Genomic DNA, 22,170 nt, shown 5'->3' on the forward strand with positions numbered 1-22,170 from the left:
GTGCGGAGGGCGAGTGGTTTTTCTTGAGCAAGAAAGTAGGTGATTCGTGGTGACAGCTGTTTGCGGGGCGCAGTCGCCTAGGCCAGGGACAGGCAGGAAGGACCGGCCCATCTCTGTGGCTCTGCTCCTCGCCTCCCGGGTCAGTCGGCCAGAAACGTTCTCATCAAAGCGATAGTTTCCCTGTTCTTTTCTCTTTGCGCAGAAGGAGCTTCTTAACTGCCCCCTTCCCTGCAAATGCGTAAACACCACAGCTCCGGTCTCCAAACCCAGATTCCCACCCAGATAGCTCACTCTCCCCCTCTCTTTTGCAAGTCTTTTGGTTTCATTCTTTGAACCTGTGATTGGAGGTTAAAGTGCATCAGGTTGGAAGAAGGAAGCTCTTAACAATAAAGGTTTGAATATTTAGCTGTGATCAGGTCGCTGCCCTCTCGCGAGCCACTACCCCTCCCCTTATCTTTTAAAATGCAAATCGTGTTTCGGGGGGTTGTGCGCAGAGTGCGCGCTGCGCCTCGACGTCTCCAGCCATTGGTGTCTGTGTCATTACTAATAGAGTCTTGTAAACACTCGTTAATCACGTAAGGTCGCCGGCCTGGGGCTCCGCACGCCAGCCTGTGGCGGGTCTTCCCCGCCTCTGCAGCCAAGTGGGAAGGAGGTGGGAGGAAAGAAGGAAGAAAGGGAGGGAGGGAGGGAGGAGGCAGGCCAGAGGGAGGCACCGCCTCAGAGGCAGAAGCTCCGCGAGGAGCCAGCGGACACCGTCGGCCCGGGTGCAGCCACCCGCCTCTCCTCGTGCCCCCTGGCCCTTCCTCTTCGGGCGCCCAGCAGCCTCCAGCGTCCGTCCCCAGGCAGCATGGTGAGGTCTGCTCCCGGACCCTCGCCACCATGTACGTGAGTTACCTCCTGGACAAGGACGTGAGCATGTACCCCAGCTCCGTGCGCCACTCTGGCGGCCTCAACCTGGCGCCGCAGAACTTCGTCAGCCCACCGCAGTACCCGGACTACGGCGGCTACCACGTGGCTGCTGCGGCCGCCGCGGCCGCGAACTTGGACAGCGCGCAGTCCCCGGGGCCGTCGTGGCCCGCAGCCTACGGCGCCCCGCTCCGCGAGGACTGGAATGGTTACGCACCGGGGGGCGCAGCAGCCGCCGCCAACGCCGTGGCACACGGTCTGAACGGAGGATCCCCAGCCGCCGCCATGGGCTACAGCAGCCCTGCCGACTACCACCCGCACCATCACCCGCACCACCACCCGCATCACCCGGCCGCCGCGCCTTCCTGTGCCTCAGGATTGCTGCAGACGCTTAACCCCGGGCCTCCAGGGCCCGCTGCCACAGCCTCCGCGGAGCAGTTATCCCCCGGCGGCCAGCGGCGGAACCTGTGTGAATGGATGCGGAAGCCGGCGCAGCCGTCCCTCGGGAGCCAAGGTGAGCGGCGGCGGCAGTGGCCCACCGGAGGGCGCCCTGGGAAGGTCGGGGCTGGCCGCGCGCTAACAGGGGCGCCCCGGGCTGCCGGAAAGATCGGCGGCAGAGGAGTAGGGGGCCGATGCAGGGGGCTCTGGCTGTCGGGGTTCCTCTAGGTCCGACGCGGAGCCGAAGGGGCTTGGAGAGGGAACATGTGGGGTCTTAAAACAACGAGTTCAGTTTAGGGTGGAGGAGAGATTGGGTATTTGCCTCCTTCCTCTTTCCCAAGGTCCCTCATTCATAATTGCGGGACGCCTTCGGGCAGCTACCGGGAAAGTTGCCGTGAGCACCGCTGGCCTGGAACAGAACCGCATCCTTCCCGCTAGCCTCGCGCGCGCTCGGTGCGCATCTCCTGGCCGCCGAGGAGAGGCAGCCTCGCGCTCCGCGGCTGTCCTCCAGACCGGTTCTCTCTGCGCCCTCCTTCTCTGTCCGAACTCCCCAAAAGAGAGGTGGCCTGGGTGCTTGCTGAATGAGAGTGGGAGGAGTGGAAGAGCGCGAGACTGCGCCCTGGGCCAGGCTTGGTATTTTGGGCTAATTTTGAGCGATGACGAGTAGGGAGATGGGCAAAGCAGTTGCTCCTGGAAAGTAAGTGCGGGCTCCAGGAATACAGGGGGAGGGGGGCGTTCCAGCCTTTGAATCTTTGATCTGCCAAGGGCAAAAGCTGTTATTCCAAGCAGAAAAGGCTGGAGGGCTTTGAGCCAGAGGCCACGGGACTTCCCGCGTGTCTGCCGCGAAAGCAGGGCGATGCGGAAGAAGCCCTGGTGGGGACTCAGCCACTGCTCCTGCGAGGGGTCATTTCTCCCCAGGCTTTCCTGCAGGGGTCTCAGGAGTGTGTGTGTGTTTGTGTGTGTGTGCATGTTCGTCCAAGGAGCCTGCTTAGGAGGCTTCCCTGCAAAGGGTCTAGGTTGATCGGCCTGTGGGCTCGTTGGTTCCGGGTTTGTCTGAGTCAGGTATCGGGATGTGTGTCAGGTGGGAAGGAAATGCGAATAGGTGTGGTGGGAGAGGCCTGCTGGCTTTCCATTTTTATTTCGCTAAGGCTTCCCCCAGCCCTGCGCGCTTCCTCTCCTTTCTATGCCCTCCTGGCTGCCGTAGCACGCAGGGTATGGCCAATCTGTAGAAGTTTACAGCCCATTATAGCCGTATAAATCAGAGCAGCTGTCGGGGGCTGTGTCTGGGCATCGGGTTCTACGTAACTGGGGACATGCCAGGAGCGTCCGGGTGGGAAATGCGGCCGCCCGGGGAGAAGACCACAGGGTCAGGGCTCAGGGAGCCTCCACGCCTAGGCTTGAGGATGCGCCCCCTCTTGGAGCCGAGCGCGCCAGAAGGCCGGCGCTCAGGAGAGTCTGCCTGGGGCGCGCCGGCGGGAGACGCCGGCGGCCGGAGGAAGACCTTCTGTGCGTCCGGGAGCAGTGGCCGCGGGCAGGGCTGGGTAAGGGGGTGGGGGGAGTGGAGCCCTAGGAACCCAGGCCGTGGGGTCAGCAGATGAGAAGCCGCTGTGAAGTCCCGCGCCAAGGTGGCAAGGCCGCGGTCGGCGCCGGGCGCCCTTGTGATGTTAATGTGGGGAGGCCGCGGCCCGCGGGCCAGAGCCCGACTCCTCTGCGGAGCATCATCTGTCAAGGGGCAGAGAGGGGGGGTGTGCGGCCCGGCCCGCTTTGATATACACCTTCCCAGCCCTGCCATTGTCTCTTTTAGGGCCCGGAAAGAGGGTGGTGACTTTCGCAGTCAATAATGAATTCTGACAAGTCCCTCTCATCTCTCCCCTCCTCTAACCCCTCTTTGGTTCCCAGGGGTGTGGGGCGCCTCCAAGGCCCTCGGGGCGCGGGCCGCGGGGAGCACAGGGGCCTGGGTACCGCATTCGCCGGCCCGCTGAGGGCACTGAACGGGCATCACCCAAGCAAGAGCTACTCCGAGGCCCCCAAGGCGAGTATGCTCCTAGGGTATTCGGCTGGGGGGCGGGGGGACTCTTCTGAGCTAGGCTGCCCATCCCTGGAGGTGTCCTTTGTGGCTCCAACCTGGTTCCAGTGCCAGCCCCGTCTTTCACTCTCTGCGTGACCTTGTCTGATTCTCAGTTTCCTCATCTGTGAAAAGGGCGAGTACCAATGGCAGCCTCGAGTGAGCTTAAGGTGCTTATGCGTGAGAACGCACCCACCACCGAGCAGGCGCTCCGGACGTGTTGGTTCCCTTTACTTTCTTTGCAGGCGCGGGGTCCCGACCGTAGCGCCCATTCAAATGCGCCTGCCCCGCCGTGTTTATGTTAATGCGCCTGGCAGGGAGGGGGATGAAAGCAGGGGCCGCCATTTGCTCAGTAGTGGTAATTCAAACAGAATGCGGTTGTTATTAAGGCATTGAAAGGGCTTTTCTTTGATAAGATCGCCTTGTCTTGCATTGTTTGCGGCTGTGTTCCCCTTTCAGAGGCTGGGAAGAGCGCCCTCTGATCTGGCCTGTATCTTCCCAGGGCGCTTTTGTTGTGGTTTGCAAAGGGTTTTACCTGAACAAAGTCGGCCTGCGGGGCATTAAACACCTCCAGGCAACTCCCAGACCCTTCAGATTTTCCTGAAGGACTGGGCACTGGGCGACAGAGCCTATTCTGGCGCCAGAAAACCCCGATCTGGGGCCGAGCCCTGGAGAAGGCCAGGTCCGCTCCGCCGAGGCCCGACCCAGGACAGACCGGCAGGGACGCCAGGCTGGGGCCAAATCCAATAGCGCCTGCACTATTTGTCAAGGCCCTTCAGTAAAACAATCAATCCAAGATTTAATATGTTGACTCAATCCAATGAGCATAGATCACTGGCCAGGATAGCCCTGGCGGGGTGTGTGGAGGCCGACGTAAATGAGGGATTAAAAAGGAAAAATGCCCAACACCAAACCTGGTTCAGCCAGGTAGAAAATGTCTTCAGTGGGAGGGGTGGGGTTTTCGGCCTGCCAGTATGCATAGGCTGGGGACGACCAGACCCAGCTCAGAATTCACCGCGTGGGCCTGGTGGGCCTGCGGGAGGATTCTGGTTAGGGGAGGCAGCCAGTCAGCTCCTGAACCTCAATTTCCACTCTCAAGCAAACAGAAAGTAACCCCTCCCCCCAACACATATCCTAGCTGTTTGCAGGGTGGGTCTCCATCTCTGAAAAGCTGGAAAATGTGACTATTCCCGGGGCTCTGGCTACTCAGCCTGGCTCCCCTTTCCCTTTGAGCTTAGATGGCTCCATAGACCCTTTACCAAAAAACGTGGCTGTGGTATTCTATTATTTTCTGTGTAAAGTTTTTCTTAATTTTTAAAAACCACTTAACCCCAAGGTTAGTTTAGTTGCCACACACCCCCATGGCCCCACACCTGCCCCCAGGGCCCTGTGGGGGGTCTTGTCAGACTCGGCAGGAACCAGCCAAACCTGGCCCCCCAGGGTGGTGGAGGAAGAGAAATGGCCCTTGGGTTAAGGAGGTTTGTCATTACCCATGACTGATGGGCCGCCTTGTAGTTCTCGGCCCTAACTTCTCCATGCTCCACAGTGAAAACCAGGACGAAAGACAAATACCGAGTCGTGTACACGGACCACCAGCGGCTGGAGCTGGAGAAGGAGTTTCACTACAGTCGCTATATCACCATCCGGAGGAAGGCCGAGCTGGCTGCCACACTGGGGCTCTCCGAGAGGCAGGTGGGAACCAACCTGTTCCTCCCCCAGCCTGGGCACCAATGGGGGACCGTTTAATGGGGGAGTCTTTTTGGGGCGAGATAGAAAGCCAGGCCTCAGAATCCACATAGAAGGTGGGTGGGTTAAAGTAGAAGGGTGGAAGAGTATCTTCCTTCTGATTGCTTTTTTTTAAGGAGTCCTAGTGGAGCAATGGTTAAGGGCTGGCCTGATAACTGAAAGGTGGGCAGTTGGAACCCACCAGCAGCTCGTCGGGAGAAAGGCCCGGCGATCTGCTTCTGTAAAGATCACACCTTAGAAAACCCTATGCGGGCAGTTCTGTTGTTGTGTGCCCCCAAGTTGGTTCTGACTCATAGCAACCCTGTAGGACAGAGTAGAACTGCCCCGTAGGGTTTCCTAGGCTGTAGTCTTTATGGGTCGCTGTAAATTGGACGAGGCTCCACAACAGTGGGTTTGGGTTTTTGTCCTGTCTTGCTTTGTTTTAATCTTTATGGGAGCAGATCACCAGGTCTTTTTTCCATTGAGCTGTTGGGTGAGTTTGAACTTCCAAACTTTTGGTTAGTGGCCAAGCTTAACCCATATAGGGTCGCTATGAGTCAGAATTGACTCGACAGCACACAACTTTTTAAAAAAGCTTTCTTCCACCTTTAGTTCTCTTTTGGGGTTGTTGAATATTTTTTTCTATATTGGGAGATCTGGGAGATGAAAGACAAAGCCATGAGTGTTAGCTGAATCCAGAATTCTATTTGAGTCAATAAAGTCTTATTAAAAGACCAATTTTCTTTGTGCCCAACACTGTATCTGGGAAAAAATAAATAAATATAAGACCCAATTCCTGCCCATAAAACCTAGAGAGACAAGGCTTGGCTCATGAAAAGTCTATATAGTCTGGAAAAAAAAAAAAAAAAGAAAGCAGGCCAAATCACAGCCAGGAAGCCACACATGAAATTTCATTTCCAGCTCCAAGGTGAGGAATATTGCATTTCAGTTTACCCTTGAGGGGCCAAAGGTTGTCATTTGGAGTACACCCAGTGCTGGCGTCTTTCTTCCAGTTCCTGCCTCCTTGGTTCCAAGGCTCTGAACTCCTCCAGTGCAGATGTAGATAAAGACTGTTTCGGAAAGGAACCAGCAGGCGGGAAGGAAGACTCTCTGCATGAGGGCTGAACTGGGCTTTGGGGATGGTTCTGTGTTGGCCTGTTATGGAGATATCAGTGCAAGCCTTCTGGGTTGGGGTCCTCCTTTAGTTGGAGGGATAACTAGGTAGGAGACAGCGGGGTAGCCCTTCTTCTTCACCACCTTCTGTTTTTCTCCACCTTTCCATTTCTAGGTGAAAATCTGGTTTCAGAACCGCAGAGCTAAGGAAAGGAAAATCAACAAAAAGAAGTTGCAGCAACAACAGCAGCAGCAGCCATCGCAGCCGCCGCCGCCTCCACCTCCGCCTCAGCCGGGTCCTCTGAGAAGTGTCCCCGAGCCCTTGAGTCCTGTATCTTCCCTGCAGGGCTCAGTGCCTGGCTCGGTCGCTGGGGTGCTGGGGCCAGCTGGGGGGGTGCTAAACCCCACCGTCACCCAGTGACCCACAGGGGCCTGTGGCGGCCGAGCAATTCCAGGCCTGCAGCAGAGCAATTCCAGACTGAGCCATGAGGGGCACGGACTCTGCTAGAATCTTCACGAGAGACGCTTCCACACCCACAAACGCACACCTATTCACCTAGCTCTTAGAGGAAAAATGGGGGCCAGGCGTAAAGACAAGTGGGGTTGGGAGCTTCCAGGAAGAATGTCTCCCTGATTTTGACTTTTTCCCCATCTGACTCTTTCTGCCAATGAGGAGACAGGAAATGACCAGCGGGGCTTCACCGAATTTTGGCAGAAGTATTGCCTGGGCTGGCTACACAGACCAGGCTTTCTGCCCCCTCCTCTCCCCTCCCCCCACTGATCACCTTCAAGACTTGCAAGACTATCTCTGGTTGCAGCTAAGCGGGGAGAGGGACTCAAGGAAAAGGCAATGCCTGAAGCCAAGATGGCTGCTGCCTGTTCATTGCCTTCCAAGGACCATCTGGCCCTTCTGCCTCAGGGGCAGGCAAGATTTAACTGCAGAAGCCAGAGGCAGCTAAGATAGAGACCTGGACCAAAGACTGCAGAACCCCCAGGTGGCCTGTGTCTTTCTTCTCCTCCCTTTCCCGACCAGGACAGGCTTGGCTGGGGTGTGTGCGGTGTATGGTGTGAGGGGGGTGGTTATTGGACCCCAGGCCTGGCGAGGAGGCCCTTGTTTAGAAAGCCTGTCACCAGAGCTCCTCTGGGCTGAATGTATGTCTGTGCTATAAATGCCAGAGCCAACCTGGACTTCCTGTCATTTTCACAATCTTGGGGCTGATGAAGAAGGGGGTTTCTGTTGTTGGTGTGGCTGCTGTATGGGTTGTTGGTCTGTGTAACATCCAAGCCAGCATTTTAAAGCCTTCTGGATCCATGGGGAGAGAAGCGATATGGTGAAGGGAAGTGGGGGTATTTGAACACAGTTGAATATTTTCTAAAAAGAAAAGAGATAAACGAACTTTCCAGATTTCAGATTCTGTATTTATCTTCCTCGGATTTTTGTCTGGAATTGTCCTTTTTATAAAATGAATTATCTCCTCTGGTTACAAACTAGAATTTGAAAAATCAGGGAGGGGGCAGAGAAGGTTATCTGGACAGCCTCCTTTTACCCCAGAGGGTCAGAAGCCCGAGGGAGCAGGTTCTGAGACCTTCCCTGCCCCCAAGCCGGAGCCCTGCCTTGTACTGTGGAATGTCTGGTTCTCCTGGGGGTGCCTTTGGGCAAAATGCACATCTGAACCTTCAGCTGGTTCCCAGCTGCAGGGAATTATGGGAAGGGAGTGAGAAAGCCCCCCCCCCATAGCATCTCATCAGGTCCTCACCGAGGCAGTTGCCAACACTGGGCAATTCCCTTCATCAGCGACTCCCATCCACAATCCGGCCAGTTAAACATAAGCCATTAAGTAAAAATACATTATATTTTTTTCTGTCTTCCCAAGACAATATTTCCCATAAATGTCTTCTGATAATCATGGCCACCTTCGCTGGATGGCTGGGGAGCCACCGCCCCCGTCCCTCGTGGTTGCCGTACTCCCATTCTCTCTCACACACCCCCACAGGCGAGACCAGTCTAAGAAGATCCTTTTAGTGACAGCTGGTTGTCAGGGCTGATCGTTGGACCCGGCTGCGGTTCTCTAAGTTTTTTGCCCTCCATTTTGATCATCCCACAAGCACATTTACTCCTAATCAGCCACTCCACAGACGCAGGAGGTGCCCCGAGGGCTGGGGAGGATGAGCCATGCATAAATAGCCCCCGAAGCACCTCCCCAATTCGGCGGCCCTTCCGGGTGACTCATTGCTATCTGGGATGGAGAAAGAGGACCTGGCCGCGGGGCCAGCGGGCGCCTGGCCCCGGAGCCGGCGAGGGTGCGCTGTGGCCAGCATCCCGGGTGCGGGGACAGGGAGCGGTGTTCCCCCAAGGCAGGGGGCGCTGTGCTGCGTGGAGTAGGAGGCGGCCAGGCCGGAGCCCGCGGGGCGAGAAGGCGCCCGTGCGGCCCGGGCCCGCCTGGGGCTCGAGGTCTGGGGAGGAGCGGGACCCCGCGCCGGCCGCGCCCACCGCCCGCCTGGTGCGGCCGCGCCGCCGTTGCTATGCGTTGCCGTGAAACGCCTGTCAATAAACCCTGTTTGGACAGTGGAGCAAGAGCACAAGGGTTGTTTGCTTAGTGGTTAGAGGTTCAAAAGTCGGCATTGTCTCACTGCAAGCGATTACAAGTTCTTCCCCTTCCCGGGGCTCCACCCCCTTCCCCGCCACCCCCGCGCGCGGTCCGGAACCGACAACCGAGGGGCGCGCAGCCTGCTCTCCGGGAAACGCGGAGACCCGGGCGCGCGGCCTGTAAATTCCCCAGGCTACCGAAAAGGCGGGGAAATTAGGGCTCTCCCCGGCAAGGGAGGCCCCCCGAGATTCTGACTCCGAGACACACTCACCGGTGGAGCAAGACGAGGAAACACCGGGGCGTGGCGCGAAAGGGCAGCTACAGCTGAGAGGCTTAGGAGCCCGCGCTGGGGTGCCCTGGCTTATTTTTGGCGGCATTACTTTGCTGCGGCTCTGAGCACCCCCTGTCGCTGGGCGGGGGTTGGACCCCCGGAATCCCTCGGCCCTCCCCGCGCCCTCTCCTCCACGCAGGCCGCCAGGGGGCGCGCGCGCTCTGGGGAGAGGTGGGGCATTGAGCACCCCGAGCGCTCCGCCTCTACGTGGACTCCCCAAGGGCTCGGTATTGATCGCAGGAAGGTAGCAGGTCCAGCGCCTCTCCCCACCCTGTTCCGGAGAATTGGAGCACGGCGAGGTTTCCCCACGATAATCATGGGTCTTTGAAACTAAGCTCAAACTAAGGCGCAGGAGATTCTTGGATTAAATATTCAAGAAAAACAAATTTGGGGGCCGTCTACCATTTTAAAAGTGTCTTTTTGCACAAGGTGTTTCTTTTAAACAATACAGTAATATAAGCACCGTGATAATATGCATAAAGAATGGGGAAATGTCCGTTTGGGATGAACATGGGAAAGAAATGTACCAATATTGTGGAACTTATGCCAAAAAAGGTATATATGGAGAGAAGGGAATCCCCGGTGGTGTAGTGGTTAAGAGCTACGGCTGCTAGCCCGGCAGTTCAAATCTACCAGGCTCTCCTTGGAAACCCTAAGGGGCAGATCTATTCTGTCGTATAGGGTCGCTGTGAGTCGGAAATGACTGGACAGCAACGGGTTTGGTTTGGTTTTTGGTATAGAGAGAAGACAACCCGAATCTTTTTTGCCAAACACAATCCATGGCTTTATCACTCTCGCCTACAAAAGCTGACAAGATGGGCTGCTAATCTCAGCAACGAAAGTTTCAATGAATTTCACTTATAATAATATCCAGATACAACCGGATATTAGTCGAGGAGTCCTGGTGGCGCAGTGGTTAACAGCTCGGCTGCTAACCAAAAGGTTGACGGTTTAAATTCACCAGCCCTCCTTGGAAACCCTATGGGGGCAGTTCTACTCCGTCCTATTAGTCAAGAAAACGGATCTTAAATAGTAATCTAAGTATATAAACAGCAGTAATCTCGCTGCTGTTATTCACAGCCACTCAGATGGAAGATAACAAGCAGAAAAGGAAAGAAATCGCGGCTACAGATCAAGAAGAAGAGGTTGTATATTCTTCTAATGGCCGTTGAGTTAGGGCCACGTTTGCAGCTTGTTTTAGAGACTTGCTACTATTTACCAGTTTGGCAGTCTTGAGACCACAACCTCTAAACTCCATTTTCTCATCTGTGATATGAGGATCAAATGAAGTAATGTAAATGAAGGCATCTTTAACAGTTTACAATTTTGATTGCTCTTGTTGGGTACTTTTGGGTTGATTCTGACTCATAGCAACCTCATGTGACAGAAAACTGCCCATAGGGTTTTCCTGGCTGTAATCTTTTAATCTTTAGGGGGGAGCCCTAGTAGTCCAGGGGTTAAGAGCTGAACTGCTAACCTAACCAAGAGGTCGCCAGTTGGAATGCATCAGCTGCTCCTTGGAAACCATATGGGGCAGTTCTACTCTGTCCAATAGGGTCTCTACCAGTCAGAATCGACTGCATGGCAGGGGATTTGGTTTGGTTTTGGAATCTTTAAAGGAGCAGATTCTCCAAGGCTTTCTTCCACCGAGTGGCTGGGTAGGTTTGAACTACAAGCCTTTACATTAGTAGTCAAGCACTTCACTGTTTTGCCACCAGGGCTCTTTACATTTATTAGATGAAATTTTGCTTCTTTTTTAAAAAAAAAAGTCATAAACCATTTCCTGCTGAGTGCTCAAGGGCCCTTACAAGGAACCTTTGAACAAGGGTAATGTCTTAAATCACAGTAGAATGTGAACTTCCCGGTAGTTTAAAAAAAAAATGCATTCAGCTTTTGCTTACTTTGTCCAAGTAGCCTGCAGTCTGTTGGGGGTGACCTCTTGATTTCTACTGCGCAGGCCTCTTCATGAATCTCCAGGCCCAGAGTACTAACAACATTCCCTTTGTGAAGATGTGTTACTGATCTGCGTATCTTGCTTGCCCTTTCATCTACCAACGGAGCTGTCTCCAGCCACTTCTAGTTGTATTTAGAAGAATGGAGCTTAGTCGGAGGTGTAGTTGGACCAGTTAGAAAGAGAACCTCCTTGTGATCTATCAGTATGCTCAAACCAAAAGGGGCAGAGAGGCAGATACTCTAACTAGATGGCATTGAAGTTTCCTTATTTTGTAATGATTTCCATCCCAACATCTCAATATCAACTCTGTGCTCTTCCAGATGCACCCCCAAGAGGCTGTTGTGGCTTTAATTCTGTAAGACCTATTCATTCATTGACGTTATTTTAAGGCAGGTGTTATACTAGTCTCCACGGTTTTCCATTTCGTTGAAACCACAGCAGCAGATTGCATTATTATTTCTTTGGAGGCTAAGGAAACACTCACATCTAAATCATGTAGCTATTTAAAATAAACTTCAAAGTTATTTTCTTCAGTACACCCTTAGACTATATAAACTGCCAATCGCCATAACTTTTACATTTAATCAGTCTTCTATTTTCTTTCCTGTTCCCCTCCTGCTCTTCTTCGAGATGGTGCACTATGATTTTAGGAAACCAAGCAGGTTTTAGTGATAGTTATGGGCCTAGCCGAGTGACACTGGGTAGAATCACTCATTGTCTTCTTTCCTGAGCTGCAAATCAGAAGGAATATATATATACTTCTTCTATCTCATGACTACCTTGAAGGTTATGGAAACAAATCCAGGAAAAACCTCAAATTCCATATAAGGAAACTTTACTCCGTCAGTTCCAGAGATTAAACCAACATTTCCCTTGACATTCTTCATGAGAGGATCAGCTCAGAGAAGGCAGGGGCAAGTGCATAAATCACCTTTACGCTCCTAGGTCTCTAGTCCTCCAACATTACATTTGTTTTAACAACAGCAATGAGTTTTGTTTTTTTTTTTCTCCTGAATTGGAATTTGTCTTTAGCTGTGGTCTATGTAGATAATATCAACTAAGTTGCCAGAGCCGCCAAGTGAAATGACCAGTTTGTTCTTCTTTCTGCAGGATCCCGGCGATTCTGTGCTAGAGATCTAATCAATAAACCGGGACACAACCAGTTTTGCTCCAGAAAGATTTCCTTGAGAGGAAATGGTTGCCAAACCTTCCCTTCACACACACACACACACACACACACACACACACACACACACACATTTACTTAAAAAATAATATTGAGGTTTTCTTAGGTACTCCCAAGGAAGGCCAAGCAGCTGTGTTCAATATTTTATTGGTTTAGGAACCCAGGTATTTCATGCATTTTCATATTTGAATTTTAACTTCTAGGAAAGGAATTCTTTTCTAATTGTTCATGTGGTATCTCCGAACTTTCAGGGCTGGCAGTCTGCTATCCTAGCACTTTCTATCTGCAGTATGACAATAACAGGTTTTAGACACGTGGTAGTTGATAAATCCCTCTCCAACATAAACAATGAAAAACAATATAGGAGCTAAAGTCATAGTAGTACAAACATACAATGGCTTATTGTGAGGCACTTAAATAATTTTAACTTACTGATGATTAGTTAGGAACCCTGGTGGCACGGTGGTTAAAGAGCTCAGCTGCTACCTGAAAGCTCAGCGATTAAAACCCACCAGCCACTCTGCGGGGAAGAAGTGGCGGTCTGCTTCTCTGAAGATTAAAAAAAAAAAATGAAAACCGTTGCTCTGATTGTGACTCATACTGACCCTATAGGTCAGAGTAGAACTGCCCCATAGGGTTTCCAAGGAGCGACTGGTGGATTCAAACTGCTACCAACCTTTTGGTTAGCAGCTGAGCTCTTAACCACTGCACCACCAGGGTTCCCTGTAAAGATTACAGCCTTGAAAACATTATGGGGGCAGTTCTACCCTGTCCCATAGGGTCGTGGCAATGGGGATGATTAGTAGAATCAGAGACAAGAATTAAGTGCCTAAGCCACAGAATAAACCGAAAAACCCAAACCACAGAATAGAAGTTGCTAAAAATGACATGGAACAGAAGACACTGAATGTATAGTTCTTTCACTGTGTATCCAAGGAATTATAACAACTGTCAAAAAGTAAACTCAACAGACCTAGATTCCATTTTCAGTCCTCACCCCATCTCCCGCTTCCTGGGGTGTGTGTGCATCACCAGAAATGGAGATAATTAAGCTAGAACCGGGGACCACTGTTCGAAAAATGGCAATATACAGTAAAACCTGCGAAAGCTGGAACCTGTCAGAGAAGGAAAACTAAAATATTTTCCACTCATAGCGATAGAAAAGTGGTAAGCTACACCCTGTCAAATGCGGAAAACTTTCAAGACCTGGAAAAACAAGGAAGTTCCCTGGAGTTCTGGCCCTCACAGATTTCACCAGGAGCCTGAAGGAAGAACACAAAGAACAAAAAGAAAGACTGCTTGTTTGGACTCCATACATATTAAAAAAAAAAAACGAAAACATTCATTTTTTCCTCAAAACACTTTATTGAAAAGAATGCACTCTTCAGGAGTTCAATTCTCTAATTATTCTCAGTTGTTCCTGTGGCCATTTTCATCATATGCATGAGATTCACACAATTATCTTTATACTTTTAGATACGTCAGTGACGTATTGCTATACACACGGCACATTAGACACTGGCTCAGATCCTAGTCACTGGAAGATGACGGTCCTTGGCCATGCGTATAAGTCGACAGAAACCCAACGATCAACATTTCTCATTTCTACTCTTGAGCGTCTTGAGGTGTACATTCAGTGTTGTGATTGCTCCCTTTGGGTGGGCACTTGGCCAGAATGGAGGACTAAAAAGCTTTTCACCAAAGGATCATGCCATCTGAAGCTGTAGGGTAGGTGAATGTTTAGATGGACTTGGTATTACTGAATAAAGCTGGGAGGTACTTTTGCAAATCTAAAGCCAGACAAAACAGATAAGAAGCAAGCTGACTTCTTCGCAGGAACTTTCAGCTGACTTCCACCCCGCCTCCCCTCCCTCTACTTAAGGAGAAACTGTCTGGGTTTTAGTCTTTGAATGTTTTAGACAGAAAAATGAAAGAAAACTTGCTCCTTGTTCATGCCCAGTGGGCCAGTGGTCCAAAATACGCCTAGGGGTTGCATTCAGCCCGGTGTCCCGGGCTCCGTGCGCGGCCCAGCCAATAGAGGAGACAGAGCTCGGGTAGCGCGGCCTCGCCCCTGCGCCTTCCGCCCGGTGGACGAGCCGGCGGACTCGGCGCCCTGACCTCCCCGAGTCTCCGCGGGGCTTCCTGCCTTTCCCGCCCACCGACGCCGCGCCGGTCTCCCCGCCTCCGCGCTCGGGGCCCGTCTCCGCCGCGGCCTGGTGTCGAGCGAGGTCGGGCCACTCCCGGAGCGCGGCGCGGGGGGCCGGGGTGCCGGCCGAGAGGCCTCTGCCCGGAGCTGACCAGAGGCCCGGCCCGGCGCGCGAGCCCCGTGAGGGGCGCTCAGGCCGCCGCGCCCGCGCCCCCGGAAGTCGGGCCTCGATGGCGGGCCGTTCCGTTTTCTTTTCTGGAACGGTTTGGCGCCCACTGTCGTGTTTGTCATTGTACCTCAACAGACGGTGGTTATTAAACGGCGCGCGCCGCCGAGGAGCGGAGCGGCCGGGAAGATGGCTGCCCGCGGGCGCCACAGCGACGCCAGAGGCGGCTGGGACCTGCCGGGTCTAGACGCCGGGGCTCGTGGCGGCCGCCATGGCAGGAGGGGCTTTTGCCTCGGAGGGGAAGGACGGGAATGCTGGTTCCCCGCGCACCTCGCCGGCGGCGGGCGGGCGGACGGGCGGCCGGGGCGCCGCAGCGGCGCGGAGCGGGAGGCCCAGCAGGCGGCGCTGCTGCCCCGGCGGACTCCGGGGCCTGCCCCTGCTGACCGGGCGCCGGGGAGGAACCGGTTTGCTCTTCGTCGCGGGGCGGGGAGCCGGCGTGGGGCGCTCGCCCGGCACCCGCAGGACAGCCCCCGGCCCAGGGCGGCCCCGCGGCCTTCCCCCTCGGCTCCGGGCCTGCGCTGCGCCTTTGCGCCTTTGCTCCTTTCCCAGGCCGGGCTGGTGCGCCTTCGTCCCAGCTTCTGCCCCGCACAGCCCGAGAGGGGCAGCCTGGTAGCCTGGGGACTCGCCGCTCCTCCCAGGCGAGGAAACGCCTCCCTGGCTCGCCCCTCACCAGACTCCAGATATACTCCGGGCTCCGGGAAACCCGATTGCTCATCTCGGCCTCAATGATTAGCGGCGGCTTGAGGGACTCCCACCCAGCCTGGGCCCACCTTGTGGTATGGAGGAGGGGAGGAGGGAGGAATCCCGCTTAATCTCGGGTCCCAGCTAAATAATTTACTCAAGGTCCTCTCTTCCTGCTCTGGACTTCCTGCTTCGTGAAGTCCAGGGGAGAGAAAAGGCCAGGCCTTACTAAAAGTTAATATTAATAGTGGTAGAGACGCTGGGCTTCAGGCTTCTCCAACACCTCGCCTTCCCCTCTGGCCCCCACCTCCTCCAAACCAAGCCCCACCCCTCGGGCAATTTTTTGTTTTTAAAAATTAGGTATGGGACTTCTAATTTCGAGTGCATTCTGGAAATAAGGATTCTGGAGTTAGGACACTTGGTCCACGTTGTCCCTAAACCACATCCTGCTGCAGCTGACCTCAGCGCGGAAAGTGGCAAAGGTCCAGCGGAGCGTGCACACAGTAGCCGCCCCCCAGAAGCAGCGCTGCCTGCAGGGGCCCTGGCTCTGAAACACAGAGTTAAGAGATAAGCCGGCGGGAGAGTCAGCAAGTTTGACAGGAGAGATAATCTGCAGGAAGAGAACAGGCAGAGCAAACTAAGGGGGAGGAGTGTGGCAAATTGTACCGGTAACAGGCGAGGTATTCAGCAGACGCTTAAGAATTTTTAAGGACAACTAAGCAATACTCTAAAAAGAGCACCAGTTAGTATCAAGGAAACGCTTTCCTAAAGTGTGTGCAAAAGGTTTGGTTGGTTCGAACTTTTGTTAACGGTAGCTAAGGGCTCACACAAGTAATTCCTTGCAACCAGTGCAGAGGTGTCAGAAGAAAAACTAAGTTCCTCTCTACTCTTCCGGGTCTTCCAATCGCATCCCTCCGGGATACCAGTGTTAGTCTGGTGCATGTCATTCCAAGAATTTTTTTGTGCACTAACATGTATTTCATGTAGGTAATCTTGTTCCTTTCTCTGTCTCTCTTTTTTAAACCATTACTTTACCCTGACTTCCTTTTATCACTTAATAATATATCGTGAGTGTTTCTCCCAGGTCATTACATATAAATCCGATGTACTCTTTTTAATGGCTGCAAAGTTTTGTAAATATGTATATACTAGAATTTTACTTATTCATCAGTTCATTCAGTGATTTCTTTTGAATGCTTACTCTGTTCTAGGTGCTGGGAAAAGCAGTAAACACACAGATAAAGATCCCTGTTCTTGGGGAGCCTACATTCTAGTGAGAGAGAGACTGAAAATAAACACATTTTTTTCAACCAGTTCCCTACTCCTGGGGACTCAAGTTGCCAGTGTTTTGCTGTTATAAACGGTACAAAGATAAACGTCTTTTTACATATGTCTTTTTGGGCCTTTGTGTATTTAAAGGATAGATTACTAGAACTGTTTATGCTAGGTCAAAGAATATGTGCATTTATTTTTTTCATTAAAATGAATAGACTATTTTTTAGAACAGTTTTAAGTTTACAGAAAACCTGAGTGAAAGTATAGAGAATCTGCAGATACCTCTTTTACACAACCCCTTTCTCCTATTATTAACATTTTGTGTTAGCGTGGTACATTCTTTACACTTGATGAACCAGTACGTTATTATTAGTTTACATTAAGGTTCACTGTTTGCACAGTCCTGTGGGTTTTGTTAAGTGTATGATGTTATGTATCGGCTATTACAGTATCATACAGAAAAGTATCACTGCCCTAAAAATTCCCTTTGCTCCACCATTCAAAAACGGCTGCAGCGGTATATCAAAAGGAAACTGTCAGAAATTCAGGCTGGTTTCAGAAGACTACGTGGAGCCAGGGATATCATTGCTGATGTCAGATGGATCCTGGCTGAAAGCAGAGAATACCAGAAGGATGTTTACCTGTGTTTTATTGACTATGCAAAGGCATTTGACTGTGTGGATCATAACGAATTATGGGTAACACTGTGAAGAATGGGAATTCCAGAACACTTAATTGTGCTCATGAGGAACATTTACATAGATCAAGAGACAGTTGTTCGGACAGAACAAGGGGATAGTGATAGGCTTAAAGTCAGGAAAGGTGTGCGTCAGGGTTGTATTCTTTCACCACACCTATTCAATCTGTATGCTGAGCATATATTCCGAGAAGCTGGACTATATGAAGAAGAACGAGGCATCAGGATTGGAGGAAGACTCATTAACAACCTGCGTTATGCAGATGACAGAACCTTGCTTGCTGAAAGTGAAGAGGACTTGAAGCACTGAAGAAGATCAAAGACGACAGGCTTCAGTATGGATTGCACCTCAGCATAAAGAAAATAAAAATCCTCACAACTGTACCACTGAACAACATCATGATAAATGGACAAAAGATTGAAGTTGTCAAGGATGTCATTTTACTTGGATCCACAATCAACAGCCATGGCAGCAGCAGTCAAGAAATCAAAAGACGCATTGCATTGGGTAGATCTGCTGCAAAAGACCTCTTTAAGGTGTTGACGAGCAAAGATGTCACCTTGAAGACTAAGGTGCGCCTGACCCAAGCCATGGTATTTTCAATCGCATCATATGCATTTGAAAGCTGGACAATGAATAAGGAAAACTGAAGAAGAATTGACGCCTTTAAATTGTGGTGTTGTGGAAGAATATTGAATATACCATGGACTGCCAAAAGAAAGAACAAATCTGTCTTAGAAGAAGTACAACCAGAATGCTCCTTAGAAGCGAGGATGGTGAGACTTTGTCTTACATACTCTGGACATGTTGTCAGGAGGGATCAGTCCCTGGAGAAGGACATCATGCTTGGCAAAGTACAGGGTCAGTGGAAAAGAGGAAGACCCTCAAGAAGGTAGATTGACACAGTGGCTGCAACAATGAGCTCAAGCATAACAATGACTATAAGGATGGCTCAGGACCTGGCAGTGTTTTGCTCTGTTGTGCATAGGGTCACTATGAGTCAGAACCGACTGGACGGCACCTAACAACAACAACCACCACCTATTTATCCTTTTAGTACCCTCTCAAAATCCCTGGCAACCACTGACCTTTGTACAGTTTCTGTAGTTTTGCCTTTTCTAGAATGTCATGTCATTGGAGTAGATAGTATGTAGAAAAAGCCATGGTTGGAAAAGTAGAGGGTCAGCAAAAATGAGGGAAACCCTCCATGAGATGAATTGACACAATAGACAAAACCATGTACTCAAACATATCAATAATCATAAAGGTGGCGCAGGACCAGGCAACGTTTCATTCTTTTATATAATAAGGTTGCTAAGAGTTGGAGTTCCCTGGCAACTAACAACAACAAGCCTTTTCAGGCTGGTTCCTTTCACTTAGCAATATGCGCTTAAGGCTCTGCCGTGTCTTTTCATGGCTTGATAGCTCATTTCCTTTCATTGCTGAATAATATTCCATTGTTCAATGTATCACACAGTTTGTTTACCCATTCCCCTGCTGAAGGACGTCTTGGTTGCTTCCAAGTATGGTATTTTTAAACAAAGCTGTTATAAACATTTGTAGGTAGGTTTTTGTGTAGACTTAGTTCTCAGCTCATTTGAGTAAATACCTAGAAGTATGATTAATTATTGGATCGAAGGGCAAGCCTATGTTTAGCTTTGTAAGAAACTGCCAGACTGTCTTCCAAAGTGGCTGTACTACTTTGCACTCCTCCTGGCAATGAATGAGAGTTCCTGTTGCTCCACATCCTCGTCAGCATTTGCTATTGTCAATGTTTGGGATTTTAGCCATTCTCACAGGTGGGTGGAGTCCCTGCTTAAGTGCTTGACTACTAACGGAAAGCTTGGAGTTTCAGTCCACCCAGAGGCGCCTTGGGAGGAAGTTCTGGTGATCTGAAAGATCACAGCCGTGAAAACACTGACACATATGGGGTCGCCATAAGTTGTAATCAACTCGGTGGCAACTGATATTGGTAATAGGTGTGTAGTGTTATCTCGTTGCTGTTTTAATTTGCAATCCCCTAATATCATATGATGAACATCTTTTCATATACTTATTTGCCATCTTTCTGTTCAGATCTTTTGCCCACTTTAATCTGTGTTGTTTGTTTTATTATTGTTGAGTTTTAAGAGTTCTTTGTATATTTTGGATATATAAATCCTTCATCAGATATGTGTTTTATAAATATTTTATCTCAGTTTGTGTCTTTTTTTCATTCTCTTAATATCTTTCATAGAGCAGCAGTTATTAATTTTAAGAAGCCCAACTTATCAATTTTTTCTTTCATAGATTGTACTTTTGGTGTGGTATTTAAAAAGTATTCACCAATTACGCTGAGTGAAACAAGTCAGTCACAAAAAGGACAAATACTGTGTGGTCTCATTTATGTGAAATAAGCAAATATATAAAGAAAATATATAGAAACCAAAAATTAATAGTAGCCATTTTTTTTTTTTTTTTTTTTTTATGGTGTAGTTGTTAAGAGCTAAGGCTGCTTACCAAAAGGTTGCAGTTGGAATCCACCAGCTGCTCCTTGGAAACCCTGTGGGGCAGTTCTACTCCGACCTATAGGGTCATTATGAGTCAATCCACAGCAGTGGGTTGGCTTTTTTTGGACCAGGGGTGGGAAGGAGGGGCAAGGGGGGGTTTTGGCTTAGGAGGCAGCGAGTTTGTGTTAATGGTGGTGGAATAATTTGAAAAGGATAGCAAGAATGGCTGTACAGCTTTAAGAATGTAATCAATGTTACTGAATTATACATGTAGAAATTGTTAAATTGGTGTACGTTTTGCTCTGTATATTTTCACCACACACACACATGTTAAAAAAAAGTAATCGAACCCAAGGTCACCTAGAATTTCTCCTATGTTATCTTTCAAAAGTATAATAGTTTCGTGTTTTACATTTAGGTCTATGGGCCATTTTGGGTTGTTTGTTTATTTTATTATGACATAGTTTGGATGTCTTAGATATTGTTTGTACTTTTACATAGACTACATGAAATTAATGTTTGGTTTTTTTGAATAATTTACTTTTTTTTAACTTATAGTTTTTTTTTGTACTTTAGAAGAAGGTTTACAGAACAAACTAGCTTCTTATTAAACAATTAGTACACATATTGTTTTGTGAAATTGCCTGCCAACCCCACAACATGTCAAAATTCTTCCCTTCTCTACCTTGAATTCCCTATTACCACCTTTCCTGTCCTCTCCTGCCTTCTAGTCCTTGCCCTGGGCTGGTGTGCCCCTTTAGTCTCGTTTTGTTTTATGGGCCTGTCTAATCTTTGGCTGAAGGGTGAACCTCAGGAGTGACTACATTACTGAGCTGAAAGGGTGTATGGGGGCCATACTCTCAGGGTTTTTCCAGTTTCTGTCAAACCAGTAAGTCTGGTCTTTTTTGTGTGTGTATGAGTTAGAATTTTGTTCTACATTTTTCTCCAGCTCTGTCCAAGACCGTCTGTTGTGATCTCTGTCAGAGCAGTCAGTGGTGGTAGCCAGGCACCTTTTAGTTCTGCTGGACTCAGTCTGGTGGAGGTAGAAGTACTTGTGGTCTATCAATCATTTGGACGAATCTTTCCCTTGTGGCTTTGGTTTTCTTCATTCTCCCTTGCTCCAGATGGGATGAGACCAGTGGAGTATCTTAGATGGCCGCTCACAGGCTTTTAAGACCTGAGATGCTACTCACCACTTTGGAGTTAATTTTAGTGGAAGTGTAAGGTCTGTGTCTAAATTCATTGTTTTGCATGTGGGTATTCAGCTGTTAAAGCACCATTTGTTGAAAATACCTTTATCCATTAAATTGCGTTTGTTACTCTGTCAAAGATCAGTTGACTATATTTGTGTGAGCCTATTTCTGGGCTCTGTATTTTGTTCCATTGATCTACTTGTCTGTTCTTTCACCAATATCATACTGTCTTGATTACTGTAGCTTTGTAGTAAGTCTTGAATCAGGTAGTGACGTTGTTCTTCTTCAGTTTTGGGTTGGCTATTCTGGGTCTTTTGCTTTCCATGTAAACTTTAGAATCTGTCGATATCCACAAAATCACTTGCTGGAATTTTTAATGGGATTGCATTGAATCTAGAGATCAATTTGGGAAGAACTGACGTTTTAAAAATATTGAGTCTTCCTATCCATGATCATGGAATATCTCTCCATTTATTTCCATCTTCTTTCATAAGATTTCTATAGTTCTCCTCATGTAGATCTTTTAGGTATTTTGTTAGATTTATGCCTAAATATTTCTCTCTTCTTTTGATGCCAGTGTCAATAGTGGTGTGTTTTTAACTTCAAATTCCAATTGTTCATTGCTGGTACATTGGAAAACAATAAGCTTTTGTATATTAACCTTGTATCCTGCAACTTTGTATAATTCCATATTAGTTCCAGGAGTTTTTTGTTCTTGTTGTTGATCATTTGGGATTTTCTACATAGGCAATCATGTCATGTGTAAAAAAGACAGTTTTATTTCTTCCTTCCCAATCTCTATCCCTTTTATTTCCTTTTCTTGTCTTATTGCATTAGCTACGACTTCCAGTATGATGTTGAATAGGAATAGTAAGAGGGGACATCCTTGCTTTGTTCCTAATCTTAGGGGGAAAGTATCTAGTTTCTCTCTATCAGATATGATGTTAACTGTAGGGTTTTTTGTAGATGTTCTTTATCAAGTTGGGAAAGTTCTCTATTTCTAGTTTGCTGAGTGATTTTTATCATTTTTTTAGTCATGAATGGGTGTTAGATTTTGTCAGATGCTTTTTCTGCATTTATCGATATGATCATATGATTTTTCTTCTTTAGTCTGTTGATATGATGTATTACATTAATTGATTTTCCAATGTTGAGC

General features: G+C 49.5%; 1 protein-coding gene across 1 annotated transcript; it reads left to right on the top strand.

Moving 5' to 3' along the window:
- The first annotated feature begins 879 nt into the window (after window positions 1-879).
- CDX2 (caudal type homeobox 2) lies at window positions 880-7,009 on the top strand. Its single transcript, XM_003413954.4, has 3 exons — window positions 880-1,420; window positions 4,956-5,101; window positions 6,423-7,009. The coding sequence occupies exons 1-3, from the start codon at window positions 880-882 to the stop codon at window positions 6,666-6,668; spliced, it is 933 nt and encodes a 310-aa protein (XP_003414002.1). The 3' UTR covers window positions 6,669-7,009.
- Window positions 7,010-22,170: the final 15,161 nt, after the last annotated feature.

The sequence above is a fragment of the Loxodonta africana genome, chromosome 23 (assembly GCF_030014295.1).
Source record: "Loxodonta africana isolate mLoxAfr1 chromosome 23, mLoxAfr1.hap2, whole genome shotgun sequence".
Classification (NCBI taxonomy): domain Eukaryota; kingdom Metazoa; phylum Chordata; class Mammalia; order Proboscidea; family Elephantidae; genus Loxodonta; species Loxodonta africana.

Excerpts from the sequence above, each read along its gene's own strand:
- CDX2 (XM_003413954.4), top strand. The coding sequence starts at position 880 with ATGTACGTGAGTTACCTCCTGGACAAGGACGTGAGCATGTACCCCAGC. Across the intron at positions 1,421-4,955 it reads GCCGTCCCTCGGGAGCCAAG|TGAAAACCAGGACGAAAGAC; the intron begins GTGAGCGGCGGC and ends CATGCTCCACAG. Across the intron at positions 5,102-6,422 it reads TGGGGCTCTCCGAGAGGCAG|GTGAAAATCTGGTTTCAGAA; the intron begins GTGGGAACCAAC and ends TTCCATTTCTAG.